This window comes from Myxine glutinosa, chromosome 1 (assembly GCF_964187855.1).
Source record: "Myxine glutinosa chromosome 1, kmMyxGlut1.1, whole genome shotgun sequence".
Lineage (NCBI taxonomy): Eukaryota > Metazoa > Chordata > Myxini > Myxiniformes > Myxinidae > Myxine > Myxine glutinosa.
The window spans coordinates 210,843,874-210,871,598 of record NC_136261.1 but is presented as its reverse complement, the minus strand read 5'-3'; the positions used below and the strand labels follow the sequence as shown (position 1 = coordinate 210,871,598).

The 27,725-nt window shown below is 41.9% G+C and overlaps 2 protein-coding genes across 2 annotated transcripts in view; one reads left to right on the top strand and one right to left on the bottom strand.

Moving 5' to 3' along the window:
- Window positions 1–477: 477 nt before the first annotated feature.
- LOC137416579 (cytochrome c oxidase subunit NDUFA4) lies at window positions 478–26,155 on the bottom strand. Its single transcript, XM_078783112.1, has 4 exons — window positions 25,975–26,155; window positions 19,023–19,111; window positions 13,158–13,218; window positions 478–852 (listed from the first exon to the last, which is right to left on the bottom strand). Exons 1-4 carry the CDS (start codon window positions 26,014–26,016, stop codon window positions 796–798), a joined length of 249 nt encoding a protein of 82 aa, XP_078639238.1. The 5' UTR covers window positions 26,017–26,155; the 3' UTR covers window positions 478–795.
- The window catches only part of LOC144893245 (uncharacterized), a 32,497-nt gene continuing 25,501 nt past the window's right edge, over window positions 20,730–27,725 (top strand). Inside the window, exon 1 of the mRNA XM_078783096.1 lies at window positions 20,730–21,018. The gene's annotated coding sequence lies outside the window, so the exon portion shown is untranslated. The remainder of the gene's footprint in view (window positions 21,019–27,725) is intronic.

Here is a 27,725-nt window from a genome sequence, read left to right as displayed (position 1 = left end):
GACAGAGTCCTCGTACCGAATACCACACTTCTCTGAATCAGACCAATCAGCAGTGCACTCAAGCCAGGCAACCAATGAGCCCAAATAATGACGTCATGCGAGAGACAGTTTTCAATTGAGTTTGCACCGACTAGGATGGCAGCCCTCACTCGGACTCCCTATAAGAGCATTGCCTGGGTTCAATTAATACTCTCGATTAGAAGGAACCAGACCCATGAGACTCAGGGTGTAAACTCCAAGTTCACTGGGAGAGGCCGCAGACCTACCCCACAACACGTTGTGTGTGGGGAAACGGTGGCTTACTCGTACCATTGAATTTAGGTGAGGACACCATGCTCGGCTTCACCAAGCTTGAACACAATGCTCCATCTGACCTTTCTTCCCCATTCTGCATATCCAACTACCTCAAGAGATTGTGTCAATGAGGATAGGGTAAGGTGGTTTTATGGTGGTGGTTCAAACATACAAACAACAAAACAGATTTTTGCAGTACCTTGGCTTTAATTTAAACATCTCACATTACTTCCCATTCAAGTCAATGCATTGTCCTTGCAAAAAAAAACAAAAAAAAACAAATTCCCACCTCGTCATTTATTCATTTGTTCGAGGTGGCCAATTAAAGAACCAATGAGTTAAACCATTGAAAATTTATGGCTACATAAGAGCTTTACTCACTACTTGCATAAATTGAAGGAAAAAGGAGTGAAAATAGCAACAGATCCCAAAAGGGCAGAAACCTTTCACTACTTTATAGGATAACAACCTCCACAAAAGATGGTCTGTTGCGATGAAGGTTCAGAACTCAGGTCCATCCTTCTTCAACTTGCTGTAATCCATGTTTACGGATAGAAACTGCGAAGAAAAGGAAAATATTGTTACGTTTGTGGGGGGTAGGCAATGCCTTCGTCCAGGTAGAATTGCAAAGGTAGTGTGTGTGCCCTGACTGTCGTGAAGAAGAAAACCCCATGTATCGTAAGTAGGGACCCGGTAGACCGTATGTCGTGGAAGAGTGCATCTTCGTTCCCATCACGAGGGGTGGGATATGCTAATTAGCTAGGGATTAAGGGTAATTAATCCCCTGTATGTTATGGCCTCTGTTATTTTTCCCATGTTCCTGATGACACCGAGCCAGGAAATCATGCATTAACCACTAAATAAAAAGCGACTGGAAACGAGGACATTGACTACTACCGCTGATAACACCGACTTGGTGAGCACACAGGCAGGGCCATGAGGCCACACGTCGAAGGACAGCGATTGGTCTGGGATTGATTGGTGCAAAGACTGCAAAGATGGAACTATGGGATTGGTGGAGCAGGCACGGATGACGTATGACGTCAGAGCCTCGAGTATAAAAGAACGCTCTGCCCGACATTTTGTCTCTTCTTGCTTCTTAATTTCCTCACATGTTCTTGGTTTGGTGGAGAGCGGTTGTCTCCCCGACATCTTCTCGTGGTTGGCTATGACCTTCTAGCTTTGGTGGTGAACGGTCACGATTTGATATCTCGCTTTGCTTCGGGAGTTCATGGCGAGTTCATGACGAGTTCAAAGCGCTCTTGCGTTGGGAGACGTGGGTGCTGGTGTGGAACAGACTGTGTGAGGACAAGCGCGGCTGAAAGCGAGCTGCGTGCCAAGGCCTACTTCCCACGCACAGACTTCGCACCAACGGGCGCAGGGACGCGGGAACCGGGACGATTCCTGATGAGGTTCAAGAACCGATTGGAGCGAAGTGCCACATCAACATTTATTTTCACAGTTATATTTCCCTTTGTCTGTATGGGGGTGCTCCAATTAGGAATTTAGTATTATCATGCATTCTTTGTTACCGGCATTTTCTTTCATAAAGCCGGTATTTTTGTACACTTTAACCCTGTGTCGGCTTGGAATTAATTTATCCAGGTGCGAAGAAGTCGGGTGGAAGCCGTCCAGGTAAGTTCATCATCCTACTTTCCCTTGAGTGGAAAGATTACCGTCATTTTTGGATTGAATTCCTTGGAGTAAAGCTCGTTTGGACATCCATGTCACCCTGCAGTGTTCACTACAGGGTAGTCACACGACAATATTAGGTTTACTAAAATTGTGCTTTGACACTTTTGCTTTTGAAAGTAACCCTGCAGTTGGGCAAAAAAGGGCAGGCATGAAAGATGATCGGGGATAGGTAATGCAAACAGGAATGTAGAATGAGCAGCTCATAATGGCCTTCTCTTTTTTTTAAACGCACCTGAAGGGATGATGTACTCCTCAATCTACCGACATTGCTTTGCCCGTGAAGCACCAAAATTATTTGCCGACTGACTATTCTTCTGAATCTAGAAACGAACCCTGTCAAGACCACTGGGAAGGGAATGCTACGAGCTCAGAGCTACAGTACTATGTAAAAGTTTGGGTTATTCCAATAACATCCATACTTTGGGGTAAAATCATCAAATTATCAGTGATGACAGTCAAACTTGTTTTTGAAAATCAACAGCCTTCATAAATGTGTGTGAAACAAACTGCATAAGTAACAAGACCAGTGTCATTTTATAGTACAGGTATGATAATTTCCCGATTTATTATATATATACTTGAAGGTAACTTGTATTAAATCGACTTTCAGACAGATTTGAATTATTATCGACATATATTGCACACTTCTAACTTCCCACAAATGTTAAAGGAATACAACAACAACAACAACAACATGCATTTTAAGGCCATTTTCCCTGCTAGAGCGGGGGTTAGCCTTGCGGTCCCCATGACCATCTTCTCCATCTTGCCATATTTTCTGCATCTCTCCTTGTCAACCCCCTTGCCCGCATTTCTTCTTCCACCATCTTTAGCCAAGTCTTTCTCAGTCTTCCCCATCATCTACTTCCTTCTACATTCATTTCCATCACTCTTCTCAGCCAGTCACTTTCATCCTTCCTCAACACATGACCAAACCATCTCAACCTGTTCCTCTTCACAGCATCAATCACAGGCTCTATTCCCATCATTTTTCGCAATTCATAATTTGTCTTCCTCTCTCTCAACGATACAAATCAAATCGGGACAAATCGTTGTGGACCCAGATGGAACTAAAGGAAGATGGAAAAGATATATGGAAATGCTGTTGAATACAGAGAATGAATGGGATGGCAACATCGAGAGTAACCCAGTTTTACGACCGGCAGAGAAGATAGATCCCTCTATACAAGGGGAAAGGTGACCCTCTGGAGTGTGGCTCGTACCGAGCGAGAAAGTTATTGGAGCATGGAATGAAGGTATTGGAAAGGGTGTTGGAAAGGAGGATAAGGAAGAAGGTGAAGATCGACGAAATGCAGTTTGGATTTATGCCAGGAAGAGGAACGACAGACGCGCTCTTTATTGTGAGGCAGTTGCAGGAGAAGTACATGGAGAAGAGGAAGAAGTTGTTTCTTGGGTTTGTTGATCTGGAGAAAGCATTCGATATGGTTCCACGCGAAGTATTGACATGGGCATTGAGGAAGTTAGAAGTGGAGGAATGGTTGATCAGAGGTGTGATGGCAATGTACAAAAGAGCACGCACAGCTGTAAGGACGAAGGACGGGAACAGTGGTGAGTTTGAGGTGAAGGTGGGAGTGCATCAGGGGTCGGTACTAAGTCCACTACTATTTGTAGCTGTGATGGAGGTGCTGGCTCAGAACGTAAAGGAAGGTTTACCGTGGGAGTTGTTGTATACAGATGATCTGGTGTTGATTGCGGAAAGTATGGATGGACTGAAGGAAAAGATGAACAAGTGGAAGGAATGTATGGAGACAAAAGGTCTGAAGGTGAATATAGGAAAGACGAAGGTGATGGCTAGTGGTAAAGCATGTGGTGAGCTGCAAAGAACTGGGAAGTGGCCATGTGCTGTGTGCAGGAAGGGTGTCGGAGTGAACTCCATTCAATGTAAAATGTGCGCTGAGTGGGTTCATCAAAAATGTAGTGGTCTGAGAGGGTCATTAACCAGTGTGGCAGCGACATTCAAATGTAAGGTGTGCACAGAGGGAGCTGCACATGGAGGAAATGTTGAGTTGGATCTTGGAGACGGCATGAAGCTGGAAGGTGTTAAAACATTTTGCTACCTCGGAGACATGCTGAATGGAGAAGGTGGATCAGACTCGGCAACGGTTGCGAGAGTGAGATGTGCATGGAAGAAGTTTCGGGAATTGAGTGGCATGCTGATGAGGAGGGGAGTGTCGTTGAAGCTGAAGGGAAAGGTGTATGCTGCATGTGTGAGAAGTGTTATGATTTATGGGAGCGAGACATGGGTCATTAATGCAGAGCAGCAACGAAGGCTGGAAAGGGTGGAAATGCGAATGGTTCGGTGGATGTGCGGAGTGTCGTTGAGAGAGAGGAAGACAAATGATGATTTGCGAAAGATGATGGGAATAGAGCCTGTGATTGATGCTGTAAAGAGGAACAGGTTGAGATGGTTTGGTCATGTGTTGAGGAAGGATGAAAGTGACTGGCTGAGAAGAGTGATGGAAATGAATGTAGAAGGAAGTAGAGGACGGGGAAGACCGAGAAAGACTTGGCTAAAGATGGTGGAAGAAGAAATGCGGGCAAGGGGGTTAACAAGGAGAGATGCAGAAAATAGGACAAAATGGAGAAGATTGTCATGGGGACCGCAAGGCTAACCCCCGCTCTTGCAGGGAAAATGGCATTAAAATGCATGTTGTTGTTGTTGTTGTTGTTGTTGTTGTTGTCTCTCAACGACACTCCGCACATCCATCGAACCATTCGCATTTCCACACTTTCCAACCTTCGTTGCTGCTTTACGTTCATTACCCATGTCTCGCTCCCATAAATCATAACACTTCTCACACATGCAGCATACACCTTTCCCTTCAGCTTCAACGACACTCCCCTCCTCATCAGCACGCCACTCAGTTCCCGAAACTTCTTCCATGCACAACTCAGTCTAGCAACCGTTGCCGAGTCTGATCCACCTTCTCCATTCAGCATATCTCCGAGGTAGCAAAATGTTTTCACACCTTCCAGCTTCACGCCGTCTCCAAGATCCAACTCAACATTTCCTCCATGTGCAGCTCCCTCTGTGCACACCTTACATTTGAATGTAGCTGCCACACTGGTTAATGACCCTCTCAGACCACTACATTTTTGATGAACCCACTCAGCGCACATTGTACATTGAATGGAGTTCACTCCGACACCCTTCCTGCACACAGCACAGGGCCACTTCCCAGTTCTTTCCAGCTCACCACATGCTTTACCACTTGCCATCACCTTCGTCTTTCCGATATTCACCTTCAGACCTTTTGTCTCCATACATTCCTTCCACTTGTTCATCTTTTCCTTCAGTCCATCCATACTTTCCGCAATCAACACCAGATCATCTGCATACAACTCCCACGGTAAACCCTCCTTTACGTTCTGAGCCAGCACTTCCATCACAGCTACAAATAGTAGTGGACTTAGTACCGACCCCTGATGCACTCCCACCTTTACCTCAAACTCACCACTGTTCCTGTCCTTCGTCCTTACAGCTGTGCGCGCTCTTTTGTACATTGCCATCACTACTCTGATCAACCATTCCTCCACTCCTAACTTCCTCATTGCCCATGTCAATACTTTGCGTGGAACCCTATCGAATGCTTTCTCCAGATCAACAAACCCAAGAAACAACTTCTTCCTCTTCTCCATGTACTTCTCCTGCAACTGCCTCACAATAAAGAGCGCGTTTGTCGTTCCTCTTCCTGGCATAAATCCAAACTGCATTTCGTCGATCTTCACCTTCTTCCTTATCCTCCTCTCCAACACCCTTTCCAATACCTTCATTCCATGCTCCAATAACATTATCGCTCGGTACTAGCCACACTCCAGAGGGTCACCTTTCCCCTTGTATAGAGTGACGAGGGTACTCAGTTCCCAAACCACTGGAATGCGACCTTCTTTCACCAGCAGATTACAGATCTCTGCCATTCTCTTCACACCCCAACTTCCTGCTGCGTTCAACATATCTCCCACAACTCCCGTCGGCCCTCCCGCTTTTCTACTCTTCATTGCTTTTATCGCTTCCTCAACTTACTTCTCAGTTATCTTCTCTGCCAGTCCTAAAACTGGGTTACTCTCCATGTTGCCATCCCATTCATCTGTATTCAACAGCATTTCCATATATCTTTTCCATCTTCCTTTAATTCCATCTGGGTCCACAACGATTTGTCCCACTTCATCCTTCAAGCAACTCACCCCCATCACATCACACCTCTCTTTCGCTATCTGCTTTGCAATCCTGAATACTGCTCTCTGACCCTCTTCCGAATCCAAGCGTTCTCCGAACATTTTCCTACATGCCTCCTGCAACTTTGCTACCTCTTTCTTTACAGCCTTCTTGGCTGCTTTATAACTTTCATGCTCTGCTGTTTCAGTTCCCGTACCCTTCGCCTTCTGCCACTCCTTAAACTTCTTCCTCTTCTCGTCAATCCTCTTTCCAACTTCGTCATCCCACCACGATGTTTCCGGTCCTTTTGTCCATCCACATACCTCACCAACAGCTCCCAACAGACTAGCTTTCATTGACATCCAACCACTTTCAAGCTCAACCACATCATCCTCTACCCTACTCAGCCTCTCTTTTAATGCCTCCCTTACTGTCACCTCTTTCAACCTCCACACCTTCATTCTCGGTTGGTACTTCACCCGCCGAGCTCTCCTCGCACCTTTCACCCTTATGTCGCAGACAACCAAGTGGTGCTGTGAAACAGCCTCCTCCCCCGGGATCACCTTTGTGTCCCGGAGGTGCCCCCTATCTCGCCTACGCACCTGGCGTGTATGTAACAAGCTTATTATCCTCTTTCTGGAACTGAGTATTACAAATCAACAAATCAGCTCCATCAGCAAACTCCAAAATCCTTTCACCTTCTCCATTTCTCACACCATATCCGTAACCCCCATGAACTCCCTCAAAACCATCCATACTCCTTCCCACATGTCCATTTAGGTCTCCTCCTACCACAACAACTTCCTCATCTTTCACGTTTTCCATCAGCTTCTCTATCGCACACCAGAACTTGTCCTTCTCTTCATCGCTCCGACCAACCTGCGGAGCATATCCCGAGATGACGTTCACCAAGAGCTCTCCAATTATCATTTTCACCATCATCAACCTATCACTCACTCTAGTCACACTCACCACACTGTCTACAAACTCCTCAGAAAACAGGACACCAACACCATTCACGCCCTCCAGGCACCCTTGCCACACAAACTTGTATTTCTGTCCCTGCCTACCCTTCACCATTCTCACACCACTTCCCTTCCATCTCGTCTCTTGCACACAACATATGTCCACTCTTCTTCTGACCAATACTTCCACCACTTCTCCTGATCTCCCTGTCATTGTCCCTACATTCCATGTCCCAAACCTCAGAAACCGATCTCCACTTCGGGCTGTACCCTGCCCATATGTAGTTGTAATCGTCATGGTTCTCTTTTTGAGGCAGTTTTTTTTTCATGGCCGGATGCTCTTCCTGACGCCAACCCTCTTAGTCGTCTCTTACGACATGCAGGGATACGGTGTACCTATTCTAAATCCAGGGTACACACTGGGAAACGTTTAAAACATGGAAATTCTGGGGGGGGGGGGGCGTGAGGGGGGGCATCACGGCTGCGGGGGCCCCGTCAGCACCACGCCACGTTTGCCCGGTCAGCACCACGTCTGCCCGGTCAGCACCACACCACGTTTGTCCGGTCAGCACCAGACCACGTCAGCCCGGTCAGCACCACAGCACGTTTGCCCGGTCAGCACCACACCACGTTTGCCCAGTCAGCACCACACCACGTTTGCCCGGTCAGCACCACACCCTTGGAAAGGACTTCTATGCTGTGGAGAGATCGAAGCAAGCCTCCTTGCTCGAGCGGACCAGAAGCGGAAGTCCGTTAAACAAGGAATAACATCATAAAAGAGAAAATAACCCAAATTATTGTTCAGTACTTTACAGTGTTGCAGTATTGTCAATTTAATGTTATAATGGCTCTTATAATTTCGTCTAATATTTTGTACAACAGGAGGCTCATTGTTTGGTATATACAAACGAGCGGTAACATATTGTTGTAGGTGACGGGTCGCGCCTCCCGGCACGGCCGTCCCACGGGTGCAACGCCGGCTGGTTCGACACAGATCTCGGGTTACGCGCCTCTATCGCGATACCAAATTACACCTGTGCCTTGCCAGTTGGGGAGACACCCGTCGCTACAGGTTGGGTTTGTCAGAGACCGAGCAAAGTCTGCCGCAACCTGTAGCCAGCTTGGTTTTAATTACAAATCGAGCGGATTGCTCTTCAATGCGACACAGATGAATGCAGTGCGGCAACTTCCATACGAATCAACCAGATTTAATGGGGGAACATTAGGGTACACAAAACAAGCAAGGCGTTCACGATAACATTATAATTCAACTATGAGTAATAACCCGCTCTTATCTAGGGAGCTACAATTAAGGGTTTCGCGGGGTGACCCTAACGAGATAAACCTTAGGCCTGGACAACATTCATACAAGACAGGGGGGTACTTGGTGGTGTTGATGGACTAGAGGTGAAGATGTGAAAAGGGCGAATGCAGCTCGTAACAAGCCGATGTCGCCGGATTAGAAGGCCCCGCTTGGGCCTGCAGTCTGCCAAATGGCGGCCCGCCCTCTTATCGGCCACACATCAAGCGTCGCGAAATGGCGGCCACCCGCTCTCCTTATCGGCCACGCGATCAGCACGATTGTCGAACTCCCTTCTTCCGAGAGAGAGAGAACTCCGTTATTCTCACTCGCCTTGGTGGTTCTCGTTCTTCCGCCATCGATGCCCGGCGCTTTTCCGTTTCTCCCGCTCAACCACGCGCGGAGAGAGCTCTCCCGCGGGAACCCGCCGTGAAGGCCTGTCCACACGCCATTCGCGCATGCGTCTTTTTCCACCTCCTCCCTCGCACGTGCTCAGCGACCCCTCGAAGCGCCGCTTCCGGTTTTTGACGGCGCTTGTCGTTTTTGCCCGCTCAATCGCGCTTTCTCACGTCAATCCATTGCCTCGATCATGGCATTGCAACCGAGGCCGGTCTTAATGGAACTTGCACCTTGTTTGATTGTCAAGATGTAATTAAAAGGGAACCGTCTCTTGTACACCACCAATGCACCACACAAAACAGCCTGCTACACTTTCCGACACAAAACTACCATCCCAGTACAGACGATCTATGGTAAACATACATCTAAGAGGGGACCTGAACTAATTCTATATTTAATAAACCACTAAGGGCCATTTCTGCAACACTACCCCCACCTTTCTCCCGAGGCTCTCCCGAGCCTCCACTAGGGGCAGCCCGCGGGAATGGCCCTGTCTAACGTACAGCACAAATCTCCCATTTACTCTAACCCACAACATTGCAAGCACTTAACTCCAAGAAGCAAAGTATCAGTAAGATTGGCATGTCCCTATCCTAGTGTGTCGGATCACTAATCTAACAAACACATCCACACTCCTGACACCAATTGTTACAGACGCGGGTTTTAGATGTTATATTGACCGAGCGGTGGTGTATTTAACCGCGTCCGAACAGTTACTCCCCGATTAAAACCCGATTCCACCCGACGTTGACCAGATCGCCCCACAGATATTCAATCGGGAAATCTCTAAAGCGACCGAAAGATAATGAAAAAGAAGAAGAAGAAGAATACGGAGGAAGAACAGATTTTATTATACACACACAAGCAATGGATGGAAGAAGCAGTAACACAGCGAATCGTTAACTTACACTATTCATTTTTACTTAGCCCCAAGACAACGAGTAGGACAGGACGTTCACACTTACACAGGGGATAATGCGGGCAGGTAAGGCTTGAGATGGATTGCTTGAGAGGGAGGCAAGGTCGGGAGGCCGCAGTTCGCAATTCCTCGCGGTTTTGGCGGGAAACCCTCCGTCGTGTATCCGCCGCGGTAGACGTCACGCGCTGGTTCGGCACACCTGCTCCTTTTCTTGGGGTGGAGCCGTCTCCCTCCTTTCAGCGCGTCTCTCCAAAGCTGGTTTCCTTGCCGAGTACCTCTCCTCTTTGGCTTGGAGCGTTTCGCATCTCACCGCCTCTTGGTGCAGTCTCTTTGCTCATCTCCCAAGGCCTCTCCAAGTCATCTCTTCAATTTTAATTCCCAGCACTGCTTTTTCTTTATTAACCTCGGCGACCATTGGCTTTAATAAAACACCCTCTACCTCAGCGGTCGCCGGCTTTTCCAAACCCCGTGTCGCGATTTCTACCCCCGTCATTGTACCCGTGCTTTCCTCCGCTTCGCTCAACCAGCGCTTTTCGACCCGCGTTACCTCGTCGTGCACCCCTGGGACCCTTTCGCCCAACTTTCGGTCTCTGTCCCTCTGCTCCCTTTTCTCCCTATCGGCCCTCATTTCTTTCGTTGTTGCTTCAATTTGCTCAATCTGAGCCCTCATTCTGTTTTCCATTCGCTCATTATTAGCGTTTTCTTTCTGTATTTCCACCATGATTTGGACCATGAAGGCTTGCATTTGGAGCACCGTTGGTAGTACAAAGGGTGCGGCCGCAGCTGCCCCAACCTCGTGCGCAAGAGCGCCATTTTGTGCGTCTGAAACCTCCGCAACCACATTGCCATTTTTCTCCTCCTCCCTTTTTTCCACATACATTTCCCCGAGGTCCTGGGTCGATTCCACCCTGTCTATCTCTCCCACCGACATCCGATCGCCTTTATTGTCCATGGCGCGATCTCAAAATTCGGGTTTTGCTTTATAAAACAAAATAAATTTCGGCAGCTTGTAATTTTGAGCGCGTTAAGCGCGCTTCGGGTCCGATTTCGGGTCCGATCTCCCTCCTCGACACCAATTGTTACTCTAATAGTACAATTGGTGTTCCAAAATTTGGGCCTAACAAATTAAGTCCCAGGTCCGAATCCAACTCCTCGACACCAATTGTTACTGACAATTTGTACAATTTGGTGTCCAAAATTTGGTCCAGGGTTCCAAATCCCACTCCTGACACCAGTGTTGTAGGTGACGGGTCGCGCCTCCCGGCACGGCCGTCCCACGGGTGCAACGCCGGCTGGTTCGACACAGATCTCGGGTTACGCGCCTCTATCGCGATACCAAATTACACCTGTGCCTTGCCAGTTGGGGAGACACCCGTCGCTACAGGTTGGGTTTGTCAGAGACCGAGCAAAGTCTGCCGCAACCTGTAGCCAGCTTGGTTTTAATTACAAATCGAGCGGATTGCTCTTCAATGCGACACAGATGAATGCAGTGCGGCAACTTCCATACGAATCAACCAGATTTAATGGGGGAACATTAGGGTACACAAAACAAGCAAGGCGTTCACGATAACATTATAATTCAACTATGAGTAATAACCCGCTCTTATCTAGGGAGCTTTTCTATCTAGGGAGCTAGGGAAAATTAAGGGTTTCGCGGGGTGACCCTAACGAGATAAACCTTAGGCCTGGACAACATTCATACAAGACAGGGGGGTACTTGGTGGTGTTGATGGACGAGAGGTGAAGATGTGAAAAGGGCGAATGCAGCTCGTAACAAGCCGATGTCGCCGGATTCGAAGGCCCCGCTTGGGCCTGCAGTCTGCCAAATGGCGGCCCGCCCTCTTATCGGCCACGCATCAAGTGTCGCGAAATGGCGGCCACCCGCTCTCCTTATCGGCCACGCGATCAGCACGATTGTCGAACTCCCTTCTTCCGAGAGAGAGAGAACTCCGTTATTCTCACTCGCCTTGGTGGTTCTTGTTCTTCCGCCATCGATGCCCGGCGCTTTTCCGTTTCTCCCGCTCAACCACGCGCGGAGAGAGCTCTCCCGCGGGAACCCGCCGCGAAGGCCTGTCCACACGCCATTCGCGCATGCGTCTTTTTCCACCTCCTCCCTCGCACGTGCTCAGCGACCCCTCGAAGCGCCGCTTCCGGTTTTTGACGGCGCTTGTCGTTTTTGCCCGCTCAATCGCGCTTTCTCACGTCAATCCATTGCCTCGATCATGGCATTGCAACCGAGGCCGGTCTTAATGGAACTTGCACCTTGTTTGATTGTCAAGATGTAATTAAAAGGGAACCGTCTCTTGTACACCACCAATGCACCACACAAAACAGCCTGCTACACCTTCCGACACAAAACTACCATCCCAGTACAGACGATCTATGGTAAACATACATCTAAGAGGGGACCTGAACTAATTCTATATTTAATAAACCACTAAGGGCCATTTCCGCAACAATATTTTAACATCAAACTGACAGTTTACAGTATACCTGGTGTTAATTCAACGGCACAACAAGGGCTCAAACTCAAAACCCTAATATCTTAAGCCAGTTATCTTTACCGTAATGCGAACACCAAGCTTAAGGGTGAGTTACTGCATCGTTGTATCGTGTGATATGTATCTACAACCTCCAAAATTTCCTTCTAACTGGCTCTGCTTGGAGATAAACAATATGAAAGGTGGAATTATGACCTCCACCCACCCCTCCTACCCTCACCGACACTGAAACCTCTCTCCCCCACCCTTAACTACGCCCACCTTTCCTACCCCCATTATCTGCTCTTTTCTTTTCCAAATTAATACATCTCCATATCTCCGTCCCCCCCAACCTTTAAGCACAAATCCTACCCTTACGTACACAATGCTGGGATGGCTCCTCGTCTGAACAAAAAGCAAATGAGTCTGAATAGCCCGAGTCCTGAAATATGACCTTTGCATGGGGACTAACAAGTTATAGGTTGGGGGTTTTACCTCATGTGATCGATAATGGAAGCCATCTAGACCAAGTGACACCACCTTTTATGTTTACTTTTACAACTACCCATGAAGCCTCACACCTAAAACACATGCATTGGGGAATAAGATGCTTCATTAATGAAGTAGACTTTCAGAAGTTTGGTGAGGCATATGTGATTATTGGAGGTTAAAGAACTGAAGTAGAGTTCAACAATACAATGCCATACATTTTGCATTACACTCGCATTCAAATCAGCGTTACACATACTAATTTAAACAGTCACTTCACAGGACCAAGCATGCCCATGTTACTGATTACCAATTTTAAAAAGTGCCAAACAGAATATTCAACACAAATAAATGAGGACACGAGCTTCAATCCAGTATGTTAAGAATGCCATCTAAGGTACCGTTTAAAAGTTTCATTATTTAAATAATGGTTTCTCACCTTGTATTGTTCATTCGGTTGAACCTTTTGCCAAGGCTCTGGGTTTTTCTTCTTGTCCCAACTGTTATAATGAGAATTTGTATCATCAACTTTCATATTAATCGAGTACGAATACAATGATGTATGAACTACAAATAATACTTTCAACTGAGTCAATCAAAACAAAATTACTTTTACGAGAAACACTCACCCCCTATGGGAGCATAATATCCTCTGTCAGGGGTCAGTCAAGCACTTGACTATGCCACATGTGCAGTGCAAAATTGCAAGTGTTACGGATTCGTCACTTCCGATGTTGTGGTTTTCATCCACTGTAAACATTTTCGGTTCCATGTACTATTATTGTTGTCGTTTGAGGGAAATGGAGGTTACTATTTTCAAAAGGTAAAAAAGTTAGTGTTTTAAATGAAACCGGAACCGGACAGCGACGAAGAAGAAGAGGAGAAGAAGGCGGAGCGAGTGAGTCGGACAAGAAAGCAGAGTTGCTTCGAGGTCCTGAGCGAACGTTGGCGAACGAAGGTCACGTGTGAACTTCAGGTTTCCCAGGAAAGGGATTCCTGCGACAGAGTTGTTATCGCTGTGACAGATCAACCTGCGTGTCAGGTTTTGTGGTTGATTCCGGAGAGAATCATCAGAGTGCCGTTACGCCACGAGAACGGGCCGTCGGCCATTTTGACTCGCGCAGGATTTGCGCATCGTTCAAGGTTTTTCGCCTCGCTTTAATCATTGTCACCACATTCAGACGTGGAACTGGTGTGTGTGTGACGTGGCTTTTGAGGGGAAAATCTGCAGTTCGCCAATTGGGAGCCGTGAAACATCCATACCCGAGGGTGTGATTTCCCAGTCGCCTGGAGGGTGCCTTTGGATTTCCCAGTCGCCTTGGGGGCACCTTTGCGCAGCTTTGGCCGCGTGACTGTGACTGTCAACCCAACGGGATTCTGGTCTCAATACGACATCGTACGGACGATCGCTAGAGCGGATCGAGTTTGGCTTGAAGCCGGAATCAACTTTGGCTTGAAGCCGGGAATAGAGACATTGGGAATCTTCTTCTTTTCGCTCAATTGGAGCACAGTGAGTTATATTGTAAGAACCTGATGGTACCATCATAGGAAATATATACTGGTTGTACAATTGATTACTATTGTTTTTGTGTTGTTATTCTTGTGTGACCTTAATACAATATTTGTTTGTTGGTAACAATTGGTGTGGTTTCACCATTGATCTTTGACACAGAATAACACATCTTTCTGCCCTGACTCCTCTCGGGGCACGGAAGTACACCGTGACCGGGGTCTGGGGAGGAGCACGTAACACGTCATCTCCACAGCTCTTGTAATACCTCCTCCCACCACCAAGTGGCACTATACGGTACATGTTTACATCGAGAATTTGTGTCCCACCCCTTCCTGAATCCCCAAGACCGATTTTTTTTTTTAATGCCAAAAGGGACCACAGAGAAACCCCAAAGACAAGCAACAAATTTAAACTCATTCTGTCCAGCAGTTTAGTGGTACATACAAATCAAACAATACAATACCTACAAGCGGATTTATATGCTCTTGCAGAGGTTACGCCATGGTTGGGGACGTGTTCAATATCAGGTTTTTGCAACTAAAATGGCCGCCAGTCTTTCAGTCGGCCATCTTTGATCAGACTGCAAAATAAAGTGAGGTGCACGTGTATGCCATCATGTACAATGCTTGTGCCAATATTGAACAAAATCGGACCATGTTCAAGAAATGATTGAGGACACATTTATGTAACAAAATGGCCACAAGTTGGACATCTTTGTTTGCATCGTGAAACAAAAATGGCGTGCATATGTATAACCATCATGTGTTGGTTTTGTGCCAAGTATGAACAAATCATTGCATACATCTCCGAGATATAGTTGTGGATGGGGCATGGGAGAAGAAGGCTTTTTCAACAGGGAGTGTCCTGGATTCGATTTTATTTGGAGCAAGGCTCTTCTGCCACGATTTCCCACCATTAAATCAAGACAAAGTGTATTTTTTTTTGGATGTGTGCTATTTACCTCAGCAATCGATCCAGGAATGTTTATTTTTGATGCAAAGAAAATCCTCATTTTTATGAGGAAATTGAACAGCATCATCCTCATGTCATGATGAGCAGAAATTTCAGAACATCAATTGATCGGGCCATATTTTTTCGATACAAGTGTCAATCACACTGCTTATTTGAAGATGCTTCAGATGTGGTTTGTTCCACAACTGCTTGAGAGAGAGGTCTCAAGGCAACAGCTATCTTACAACAAGATGGTGCACCAACAGTACATTATGCTCTCGCAGTTGGAGAATATCTCGACGACAAATTCAATGGACGATGGATTGGACGTGGCTCTGAGATAGTGTGGCCTCCTGTACATATACACCACATATTGTCGTGCAGATGCTCTGTGAAGACAGAACATCCACGGATGGAATCAAGCTTAACGAGGCGACAATCAATTCGATGGCAGATCGCCACACGAGCCGGGGGATTGGAGGAGGATGCTGCGCTTACCTGTCAGCCCCGCGCAGTCTTCAACCTAAAAATCAATGAAATCAAACCAAAATGGAGTTTATGTACAAAAAGTAAATGTGGCTTTATTGCCGGACTCCGAGAACAAAGGAATGCGCCGGTAAATAACTATCATCCTAAATTGGGACATCCCCGCACAAACTTCAGATACGAAACAATGGGAGAGGGTGAATAAAATAAATGTTTCGTCGTGTTGTGGAATGTGTTGCGTCTTATCTGTCTGCTGTCTCCCAGGCCCCAAACTCGCTCCATGCTTGGCGAGAAGGAGGCCTCAGTCCGCTCCGTTCGTGCGCTAATCAGCGCATGCCGCCCGGCAGGCCCCACTCGCACGATCGTCGCTCCACCGTCTTTCGTCCAGCAGGCAAATTCGGATCGTAAAGGAAGAGGTCCAAACGGAGACGAAAATCACGGGCAGAAGGGAGGTCCAGGCAGGAATAATCTAGGAACGAGAGGGGCAAGGGAAGAGATCCGGGCAGGAAGGAACCAGGGACGAGAGAGAGGCAAAATGTCCACTTGCCAGTCGTTTTATCTGTCGTCTTCTGACGTCGCTGGCGCTTTCTCCTCCAAGCAGCATGTCGCTTCTAACCTTCCCGAATCTTCTGATCTCATCCGTCCCCACCCATTGGCCGAGCGCTTGGCGCCCTGCTTCCATGCCATTGGTCGGTGGTCAACCACAAGTCCTTCTTTACTCTCCAATCACGGGGAAGCTTTTTTTGTCCCTTCTCCGACCAATCACACGTCCTTCCCTGCTCTGCCAACTGGTGGCCTGCTCTTTGCTTACCCCTCCTCTGGCCAAACACGAGTTCTGCTGGGCGTGGCTCTCAGCCTACCTGGTCAATGTGTGTTGCTATGCCAGCTGGTGATGTGGCTGGCTGCGGCCCCATCGGCGGTGCCCCGATCTGGCTTCCTGCCTGTGGTTCTGCAAGTCTTATTGTGGGAGAGGGAAATTAATTAATGTGTGCAGTTAAGGGCCTATCTAAGTGTCTACAAGAGTGCGTTGCCAAACGGGACAAAGGATAGATCACAGAGGTTTCACATACAATGGAGTCTCAGCCTTATCCTTATTCTACCTATCACCGGATCATCGTCGTACGATCACAGGTACACACTTAATCTGACAAACCGCCTAAACACAGAACTTATTACAGGTGAGGTTCCCTATCATGACAGCTGGACACCTACCTATGCAGATCTACCTAACTAGATATTCCCCCCTACCCCAAATTCATAACAATATATATATATATATATATATACACTACAAGTGTGTATATACACTACAAGTATACTCTGTATATATACACTACAAGTGTATATGTACCACTCTGTATATATACACTGCAAGTATACAAGCCACTCTGTATATATTGTTGCGGTTTTGAGTTTTGTATAATAAAGGTTAAATTTCCCCCTCATAGTTAGTCACACAAACAACATGTAGCAACATAGTTCAGTTATTTCATAGTATTTGTGAGAATAGTCCTTTTCCTATGTTAGTTTTGTGTTGAGTAGAGAAGGAGAGTATGTCCTTTTCATACTTCCATTGCCTTATGCCTCTTATGCCTCTTTGTGCTGCCTTTGGCTTTTGGGCGCGAATTAACACGAGGCAGGCCTAGCGGGTCGGGTCGGGACCGAATGAGGGCGGCGAAGAAGCTGACGGTAAGCGCGAGCCGCCAATCAGGGCTCAGAGGGTGTGGCGGCAGCACTGCGTCACAGGGCGTGGTTGGAAGGTTCGAGAAGGCTCAGGGCGTGGCAGATATAAGCCGTTGCGCAAAGCCACCAGGAGCGGTAAGTGGAGTCGAGCGTCGAGCAAGGAGTTAGCTGTGAGTTGGCATTGAGTGAGGAGTTGAAGGAGCGCGGTCAGCAGTAGAGCTTGAAAGATACGAGATCGGAGAAAGACGCGCATGAACCAAGATACGCGCTCGTATGAAAGTGACGCTTGGTTGAGCTTGAAGCCGAGCCGCTATAGTGCATTGAGTTACGTGAGTGATAGCGCGCTGGTTGCTAAACGTGCTGTGGAACCGCCAGCCGCGCCAAGAGACGCGTACATTCCTTCCCACCTTCCTGCCTCATCATCTGCCCTTTTGTTCGGGAGACTCGCTAGGAGGATCCTTCCACCGCCTGCTTGCCAACATCGCGGGACGTGCTGTGACCGAGGAGAGCCGGACGGGGCTGTTCCTGGACGACCAAGTCGGTGCGTTTGGCCTGAACATCATCCTGCCCGCAATTCCCTGTGTGAGTGTGAACGGGCCCGAGTCTGGGTTTTGGAATACGACTGCTTAAGTTCTGCTCTGTGTCTCTGCTTCTCCCGATCCTTGTACATAATATTGGGAATAATAATTAAACCTGTGTTCTTCCTTCCATTCGATTGTTCTCGTGTTTTCCCTCATTGACAAAGCGTGGTACGAATAGAACCGCTCTAATTGGGGTCCAACATTAACGGTGACTGCATGGACCACGTGGTACGCAATCCACTCGGTGTAGTGAATTATACCAAAGTTGAACCCAGGAGAGTTCCTCGCTTCAGCTACTGAAGGGCGTCTATAAAACCTGGGATGTCCACGACGCGGAGCCACACCTGTGACAGTTACTTTACATGTAGTCTTGAATGGTACGTATATGCTAGACTCGCACATATATGCTAGACTAGCTTGCTTTGTCTATTATTATCGGTCCGCTCAGTACGATACCAAGATCCTGATATCTATTGCATGATTGTATTTTACAGGATGATGTCAAAGATCTAATTGAGATTAAACCTACCTATGGGACAAGTTGTGGATCTGGTTGATTTTCACAACACTCTGTGTACTCAGATTACACGTGGCTAGTGCGAGGCTTGGTTCCCCGCTTCCGTGGCGGCACGGGAATTTAGGTACGAGCATGACTTGGTCCCGAAACCCTAAATTGCGTTTGGCCGGAAGAGGCGTTTCAAGTCTCTCGGTTACGCCAGGCCCAGAAAGAACAAGGGGCTTAATCCCCCCTTGGTAAGGGTAAGAAGGGCGGCGGAAAACCGTAACAATATACACACGACAAATCAAAAGTTTAGGTACACCCAACATAATGTGTTTAATGTGCAAAATGAACAGAAGATGTGAACAAAACTTTTACCAAAGATATATCTGCTTATCTACTGATAATGTATTGACTGTATTGTGCTCCAATGCATCTTTCTTGTGCGAAACATACGTTCAAAGCAATTTTTGGAAATAGGTCGACAAGTGCAATATTAAATCCAAACTGAAACGCGAAGTTAATGTTATTAACTTCTGTTAGTTAATGTTGTCAGAAAAAAAGGCCAATAAGTTGCAAGAATGAATTCACCTGCAATCGGGGCTTTTCAATGCCAAGCGTGCCATGTACAGAGCGGCCATTGCACCTCCGATCCCCACAAATATGAATAATGGAATCAACTGTGGAAAACAACAATGATAATGCAACAGTATGATTAAACCTGTACAATAAAAGAACAAACAAATTTTAATTGGTAGCAATAAAGATTTTGATAAACAAAACAAATCGACACTCCAAAAGATAACATACCACACTAACATCAGTAAAATCTGGGGACATGGCAGACAGAGGCCACATAATGGAGAAAAAGGGAAAGTAGAGAGAGAGGGGAAGACAAAGCCTCACTTAACAAAATCGATTATTAGTTCTGTACCTTCAAGGCTGCTATGTTTACAAGTAGAAAAGTTAGAAGGGATATTATAAAGCTGGTTGTCCTACTTGCATTCGGGATGAGGACGTATCTACTTCTACTACTACTTTTATCATCTTAAATTAATCACACCTCCTTGTGTGATTGGGGGGGTGTTTGGGGGGGTGTTTGGCCCAAATATTTCACAAACCAGGTTACCTGGCGTGACATTTGACTGGAGCCAATTCAGGGAGGAATTTGGAATTTGTTCAGGGTGACGGTGATAACTTGACTACGAGAAAGTAAAAGACAGTCCACAAAGACCGTGACATCTTTAACATCCACCAGCTAACGTCAGTGGATGGGACATCCAGGTTGATGTCAATCTGAAACATGGTGCACTTTGTTGTGCAATGCCATGCTTGCAAAGCACCAACCTGTTGTCCCTGTTCTCTGCTGTTGTACGTGTGCTTCCCTCTCTCTCCCCGTCTTGTCTCCTGCTCCCTTTATTGTATGTTTTGTGTGTCCTTTTTTTTTTCTCTGTGATTGATGTTAGCTCTTACACGAGCCTCGATCTTGTAAACGAAAAGAAAAATAATTTTTTTTTTAAAAAGGCCCCAACCTGACAATTTACAGTCGGGTCAGGAATCAAACTCACAACATACAGCTCAGAGATAAGTGTTCTACCTCCGCACCATTCTGTCGGAGCTGGATTGGGGATGTATTTATCACTTCCACTTCTTTAAATGACCCCAATTACCCCCACACCCATCTTGTGGTGTTGGCCTGAGAAAGTTTTCGGGACAAGTCATTTCACAAACTGGCTGGCCAGGACTGACGTCCACCTGAAGTTGGCAGGAATTTGTAATTTGTTGAGGGTGCTGGGGATAATTTGCCTATTCTTTGTGAATGACATTGTAGGATCCATTACGTCCGCCAACTAATGCTTGGAGACGGGACAACCAACTTGATGTCCATCCGATGGATGCGCACTTTGATACAACGGCCGACCTACATAACAACAATCTAATAGTTCATAACTGGGCTGGATGTTGTTGATGTTGTTGTTGTTGTTGTTGTTTCGTATGCAGCCTGTGGCTGCTGGTTGCACAATTTGCAGACGCACGGCTGTGCCACTGATGCAGTGCCCCACATTACCAGTAAGCTGGTACTCATTTTGCCAACCTCAGAAGGATGACAGGCTCAGGCAACCCACCTGGTGTTATTTAACGGCATTACAGGGTCTCAAACTCAAGACCCTAAGATCTTAAGGCAGCCACCTTAACCGTTAAGCCAACACCAGGTTTTGTAACACGGGTGTGATGGACCCAATGGACTCCGACCATAGAGTTATATTAGACTCGAGGGCGTACATACCACGTGACCCCGTGCTGACAAGGACGACCGGCAGCCATGTTTTTGGGCAACATTTGTTGACAACGTATATGTACATGAATGTACATGATCTAGTATGCTGCACGTCAAGTTTGTTCAGAATCGGTTGATATTTGTGGACGCTGGAGTGTTAACGTCGAAAGGTTAACAGACGACAGACGACAGACGCCGGAGGGTTCAGTATGTGATGAACTCAACTGAACGGTAGTCCAGTTGAGTTAAAAATGAACTTCAAACCTGCGAGAGTTCATTTTTGTCTGTTATCTGGTCGTCATCATGATGGTGGGTGGTTGGTTGGTTGGTTGGTTGGTTGGTTGGTTGGTTGGGTGGGTGGTTGGTTGGGTGGTTGGTTGGGTATTTGGGTGGGTGGTTGGGTATTTGGGTGGGTGGTTGGGTGGTTTGTTGGGTGGTTGGTTGATTTTGTGTTTATTAATTTTTTAAATTAAGGTTTGCATTATAAATGAAGTTGCAATGAATGAAATAAAATATGAATTTTGTATTTATTATTTTATTATTTTTTAATTAAGGTTTGAATTATAAATGAAGTTGCAATGAATTAAATAAAATATGAATTTTGTATTTATTATTTTATTATTTTTTAATTAAGGTTTGAATTATAAATGAAGTTGCAATGAATTAAATTAAATATGAATTTTGTATTTATTATTTTATTATTTTTTAATTAAGGTTTGCATTATCAATGAAGTTGCAATGAATTAAATAAAATATGAATTTTGTATTTATTCTTTTATTTTTTTTAAATTAAGGTTTGAATTATAAATGAAGTTGCAATGAATTAAATTAAATATGAATTTTGTATTTATTATTTTATTATTTTTTAATTAAGGTTTGAATTATAAATGAAGTTGCAATGAATTAAATAAAATATAAATTTTGTATTTATTTTTTTATTATTTTTTAATTAAGGTTTGAATTATAAATGAAGTTGCAATGAATTAAATTAAATATGAATTTTGTATTTATTATTTTATTATTTTTTAATTAAGGTTTGCATTATAAATGAAGTTGCAATGAATTAAATAAAATATGAATTTTGTATTTATTTTTATTATTATTTTTTAATTAAGGTTTGAATTATAAATGAAGTTGCAATGAATTAAATTAAATATGAATTTTGTATTTATTATTTTATTATTTTTAAATTAAGGTTTGCATTATAAATGAAGTTGCAATGAATTAAATTAAATATGAATTTTGTATTTATTATTTTATTATTTTTTAATTAAGGTTTGCATTATAAATGAAGTTGCAATGAATTAAATAAAATATGAATTTTGTATTTATTATTTTTTTTTTTTTAAATTAAGGTTTGAATGATAAATGAAGTTGCAATGAATTAAATCAAGTATGAATTTTGTATTTATTATTTTATTATTTTTTAATTAAGGTTTGAATTATAAATGAAGTTGCAATGAATTAAATAAAATATGCAATTTTGTATTTATTTTTATTATTATTTTTTAATTAAGGTTTGAATTATAAATGAAGTTGCAATGAATTAAATTAAATATGAATTTTGTATTTATTTTTTTATTATTTTTTAATCAAGGTTTGAATTATAAATGAAGTTGCAATGAATTAAATAAAATATGAATTTTGTATTTATTATTTTATTATTTTTTAATTAAGGTTTGAATTATAAATGAAGTTGCAATGAATTAAATATGAATTTTGTATTTATTTTTTTATTATTTTTAATTAAGGTTTGAATTATAAATGAAGTTGCAATGAATTAAATTAAATATAAATTTTGTATTTATTATTTTATTATTTTTTAATTAAGGTTTGAATTATAAATGAAGTTGCAATGAATTAAATTAAATATGAATTTTGTATTTATTTTGTTATTATTTTTTAATTAAGGTTTGAATTATAAATGAAGTTGCAATGAATTAAATTAAATATGAATTTTGTATTTATTATTTTATTATTTTTTAATTAAGGTTTGAATTATAAATGAAGTTGCAATGAATTAAATTAAATATGAATTTTGTATTTATTATTTTATTATTTTTTAATTAAGGTTTGAATTATAAATGAAGTTGCAATGAATTAAATTAAATATGAATTTTGTATTTATTTTGTTATTATCTTTTAATTAAGGTTTGAATTATAAATGAAGTTGCAATGAATGAAATAAAATATGAATTGTATTTATTTTTTTTATTTTTTTTAAATAAGGTTTGAATTATAAATGAAGTTGCAATGAATTAAATAAAATATGAATTTTGTATTTATTTTTTTATTATTTTTTAATTAAGGTTTGAATTATAAATGAAGTTGCAATGAATTAAATTAAATATGAATTTTGTATTTATTATTTTATTATTTTTTAATTAAGGTTTGAATTATAAATGAAGTTGCAATGAATTAAATAAAATATAAATTTTGTATTAATTTTTTTATTATTTTTTAATTAAGGTTTGAATTATAAATGAAGTTGCAATGAATTAAATTAAATATGAATTTTGTATTTATTTTTTTATTATTTTTTAATTAAGGTTTGAATTATAAATGAAGTTGCAATGAATTAAATAAAATATGAATTTTGTATTTATTATTTTATTATTTTTTAATTAAGGTTTGAATTATAAATGAAGTTGCAATGAATTAAATATGAATTTTGTATTTTTTTTTTTTTTTTTTTAATTAAGGTTTGAATTATAAATGAAGTTGCAATGAATTAAATTAAATATAAATTTTGTATTTATTATTTTATTATTTTTTAATTAAGGTTTGAATTATAAATGAAGTTGCAATGAATTAAATTAAATATGAATTTTGTATTTATTTTGTTATTATTTTTTAATTAAGGTTTGAATTATAAATGAAGTTGCAATGAATTAAATTAAATATGAATTTTGTATTTATTATTTTATTATTTTTTAATTAAGGTTTGAATTATAAATGAAGTTGCAATGAATTAAATTAAATATGAATTTTGTATTTATTATTTTATTATTTTTTAATTAAGGTTTGAATTATAAATGAAGTTGCAATGAATTAAATTAAATATGAATTTTGTATTTATTTTGTTATTATCTTTTAATTAAGGTTTGAATTATAAATGAAGTTGCAATGAATGAAATAAAATATGAATTGTATTTATTTTTTTTATTTTTTTTAAATAAGGTTTGAATTATAAATGAAATTGCAATGAATTAAATAAAATATGAATTTTGTATTTATTTTTTTATTATTTTTTAATTAAGGTTTGAATTATAAATGAAGTTGCAATGAATTAAATTAAATATGAATTTTGTATTTATTATTTTATTATTTTTTAATTAAGGTTTGAATTATAAATGAAGTTGCAATGAATTAAATAAAATATAAATTTTGTATTTATTTTTTTATTATTTTTTAATTAAGGTTTGAATTATAAATGAAGTTGCAATGAATTAAATTAAATATGAATTTTGTATTTATTATTTTATTATTTTTTAATTAAGGTTTGCATTATAAATGAAGTTGCAATGAATTAAATAAAATATGAATTTTGTATTTATTTTTATTATTATTTTTTAATTAAGGTTTGAATTATAAATGAAGTTGCAATGAATTAAATTAAATATGAATTTTGTATTTATTATTTTATTATTTTTAAATTAAGGTTTGCATTATAAATGAAGTTGCAATGAATTAAATTAAATATGAATTTTGTATTTATTATTTTATTATTTTTTAATTAAGGTTTGCATTATAAATGAAGTTGCAATGAATTAAATAAAATATGAATTTTGTATTTATTATTATTATTTTTTTAAATTAAGGTTTGAATTATAAATGAAGTTGCAATGAATTAAATTAAGTATGAATTTTGTATTTATTATTTTATTATTTTTTAATTAAGGTTTGAATTATAAATGAAGTTGCAATGAATTAAATTAAATATGAATTTTGTATTTATTTTGTTATTATCTTTTAATTAAGGTTTGAATTATAAATGAAGTTGCAATGAATGAAATTAAATATGAATTTTGTATTTATTTTGTTATTATTTTTTAATTAAGGTTTGAATTATAAATGAAGTTGCAATGAATTAAATTAAATATGAATTTTGTATTTATTTTGTTATTATTATTATTATTATTATTATTATTATTTTTATTTTTTTTGTATACTGAATCGCGGCTCGTGAAAGAGCTAATTAATTAAGGTTTGAATTATAAATGAAGTTGCAATGAATTAAATTAAATATGAATTTTGTATGTTATTTTATTATTTTTTAATTAAGGTTTGAATTATAAATGAAGTTGCAATGAATTAAATTAAATATGAATTTTGTATGTTATTTTATTATTTTTTAATTAAGGTTTGAATTATAAATGAAGTTGCAATGAATTAAATTAAATATGTAAGTGTTCTTTCTTGTCACTGTTCCTCAGTTTTTCATGTTGCAGTTTTGTACCATCAGCATATGAAGTGTGATTGTGCCCCCCTTCCCGTTACAGTGAGCAGAGTGAATGTCCAGATGACCGAGTGTAACTTAGTTTTATCATGGGTGTTTTATAATCAACTGTTTTAAACTCCATTAATAACAAGGAAAATAACTTTTTTTTTAGGTAAATAAATGAATGTATCGTTCGCTCGTTCCTTCACGTGGTTGCCAACTTCAATCGAGATTGGTGCTTTAATGTAGGATAAATAGTGGCAATGACTACATTGTTCGTTTAGATTAAAGAAGAAAAGAAACAATAATAAAAATAAACTTTAAACAGCCACTCGTTTAGACACCACAGCGTTAGTGTGCGCATCCGTGTACTTGTTGCCCCCCAAGAACATGGCGGCCGGGTCTCCATGGTTGCACGGCCGGGTTCTGCACGCGGCACAGCGAGTTCGCCCTCTAGTCTATAATAGAACTCTATGACTCCGACTCTGATAATCGTGAGACTGTACAAGATCCGAGGTCACCTGCTGGAAATATTGCGCACACTGTCCGTACACACGAGCATATCAGCAGAAGCAGCTTGAGAATAAAGAACCAAAATGGGCGCGCATTTCCTATATGTCGATCACTTGCCGCTCAAAACACCTCGTGTTCGGCCTTTGCAGTCGCTTTCAATACATAGGCAGGAAAATATAATGATGTCAGGACGAGGGATCCTGTCGCGCACAAACGCGACTGACGTTCATTCTCCACCATTCTGGCCGCAGCTTTCGGCCGAACAGGTCGAACGACAAAGAAACATTTAACACGAAAGGGTTTGAACTCACGCTGGGATGCTTTTTGCCTTGGATGTACAGGTGTCGCAGCATTGTGTCTGACACCGCGAGCACGTCCACCTTCAGCCTTCAACACAATGTCGCACGCGTGCCGCGAAAATGACGTCCCGGCAGAGTTTCTTAACGACGACAGGTGGCTGCGTTTTGCCATGAACAATGGTGGCTTTTTGTCATTGTTTTCAGCATTTTGATATGACATGTCGTTTTAAAAGCAGGTATGCTGACTGAATTGAGGAACGTGAAGGAAAACGTGTGAAATTTCCGAAAAAACTCATTTGGTTGCTTTCCTGTTTTTTTGCTAATCTAAATCAACCAATTTTTTTGTTAATGACGTCATACGTAATAGCAGGTTATTCCAACCAACCGTCTTGGACGATATTGCGATGAGGTGGGCGGCGAGGCAGGTATATTTTAATTAATATTCGACAGGGTGGATATTAATATTGTTACGTTTGGTGATTGCTGTAAACTATGGCCGACACTATAATTTTACTCGATTGAAACAATTAATTACATTGATATTGCAACGAGTGTTTTCCTCACAAATTTCAGTTAGTGGAACTGAGGAGGTTCAGCTGGAGTTCACACCAGGAATTAGTTCAGTTACCAAGCAGCCAGCTAGCGCTTGCCAAGCCAGCCGTTCCTTACGAACGGTTTCGAATGGAGTGCTTGATTGAGTGTTTCGGCCACTTGGCGAGCGATTTACAATAAACTTGGTGACTGAACGGCACTCGGTGGAGTGCATACCTCCACCTGGCTGAACAGTTTTCGTTTGTATCCCACTGATAGGCCAAACCTGGATTTGGACCCGAACCAAAATCTAATCGGCTTGTTCTTGTCATCCAACCATCTTATCCACAACGTTTTGTCAAAACTTAAGTCGTCCATAACTTTTTGAAACATCATGCTTGTGATGTATGCAACATCGACACCTCACCGTTGACAACATATAACAAGAATTAGCAATCAAAGATTGCAGACCCTCGCCAGGATGTGTTTTTAGTGGTTTTTAAGGCTTCAGTGTAAAAACAAACATGGCGGCCGAACCACATGACCGATGACATAATTATCATTAAAAATTCTACAGGTGGGGGTGCACCTTTGGTGAAAATCTCCTGTCAATCGGACCAACGGTCGCAGAGTAAATCATATTTATTCTGTGCGAACAGACAAGCGAACTCAAATGCAATACCCTCTCCTCTGGCGAGGGTAACAAGCGGGTATGGATGAACAGGTCACTTCCAGGTTGGCGGGCCCGGGAAGCGACTTTGTGCTTGCTGCTCGCACAATAAAAGCCACTCTGAATTTAGCTGAATTGGTGTTCTTTTGGTGGAAATACACAATGCCACACATCGTTTTGGCTATACAACAACAACAACAACAGGCATTTTAAGGCCATTTCCCCTGCTACAGCGGGGGTTAGCCTTGAGGTCCCCATGACAATCATCTCCATTTTGCCCTATTTTCTGCATCTCCCCTTGTTAACCCCCACATTTCTTCTTCGACCATCTTTGGCCAAGTCTTTCTCGGTCTTCCCCATCCTCCACTTCCTTCGACATTCATTTCCATCACTCTTCTCAATCAGTCACTTTCATCCTTCCTCAACACATGACCAAACCATCTCAAACTGTTTCTCTTCACAGCATAAATCACAGGCTCTATTCCCATCATCTTTCGCAATTCATCATTTCTCTTCCTCTGTCTCAACGATACGCCACACATCCACCAAACCATTTGCATTT

Coding starts and splice junctions, on each gene's coding strand:
- LOC137416579 (XM_078783112.1), bottom strand. CDS start 26,016: ATGCTGCGACACCTGTACATCCAAGGCAAAAAGCATCCCAGC. Junction 13,219..19,022: donor TTGAAAAGCCCCGATTGCAG/GTGAATTCATTC, acceptor TCATTATAACAG/TTGGGACAAGAAGAAAAACC. Junction 853..13,157: donor AACCGAATGAACAATACAAG/GTGAGAAACCAT, acceptor TTTTCTTCGCAG/TTTCTATCCGTAAACATGGA.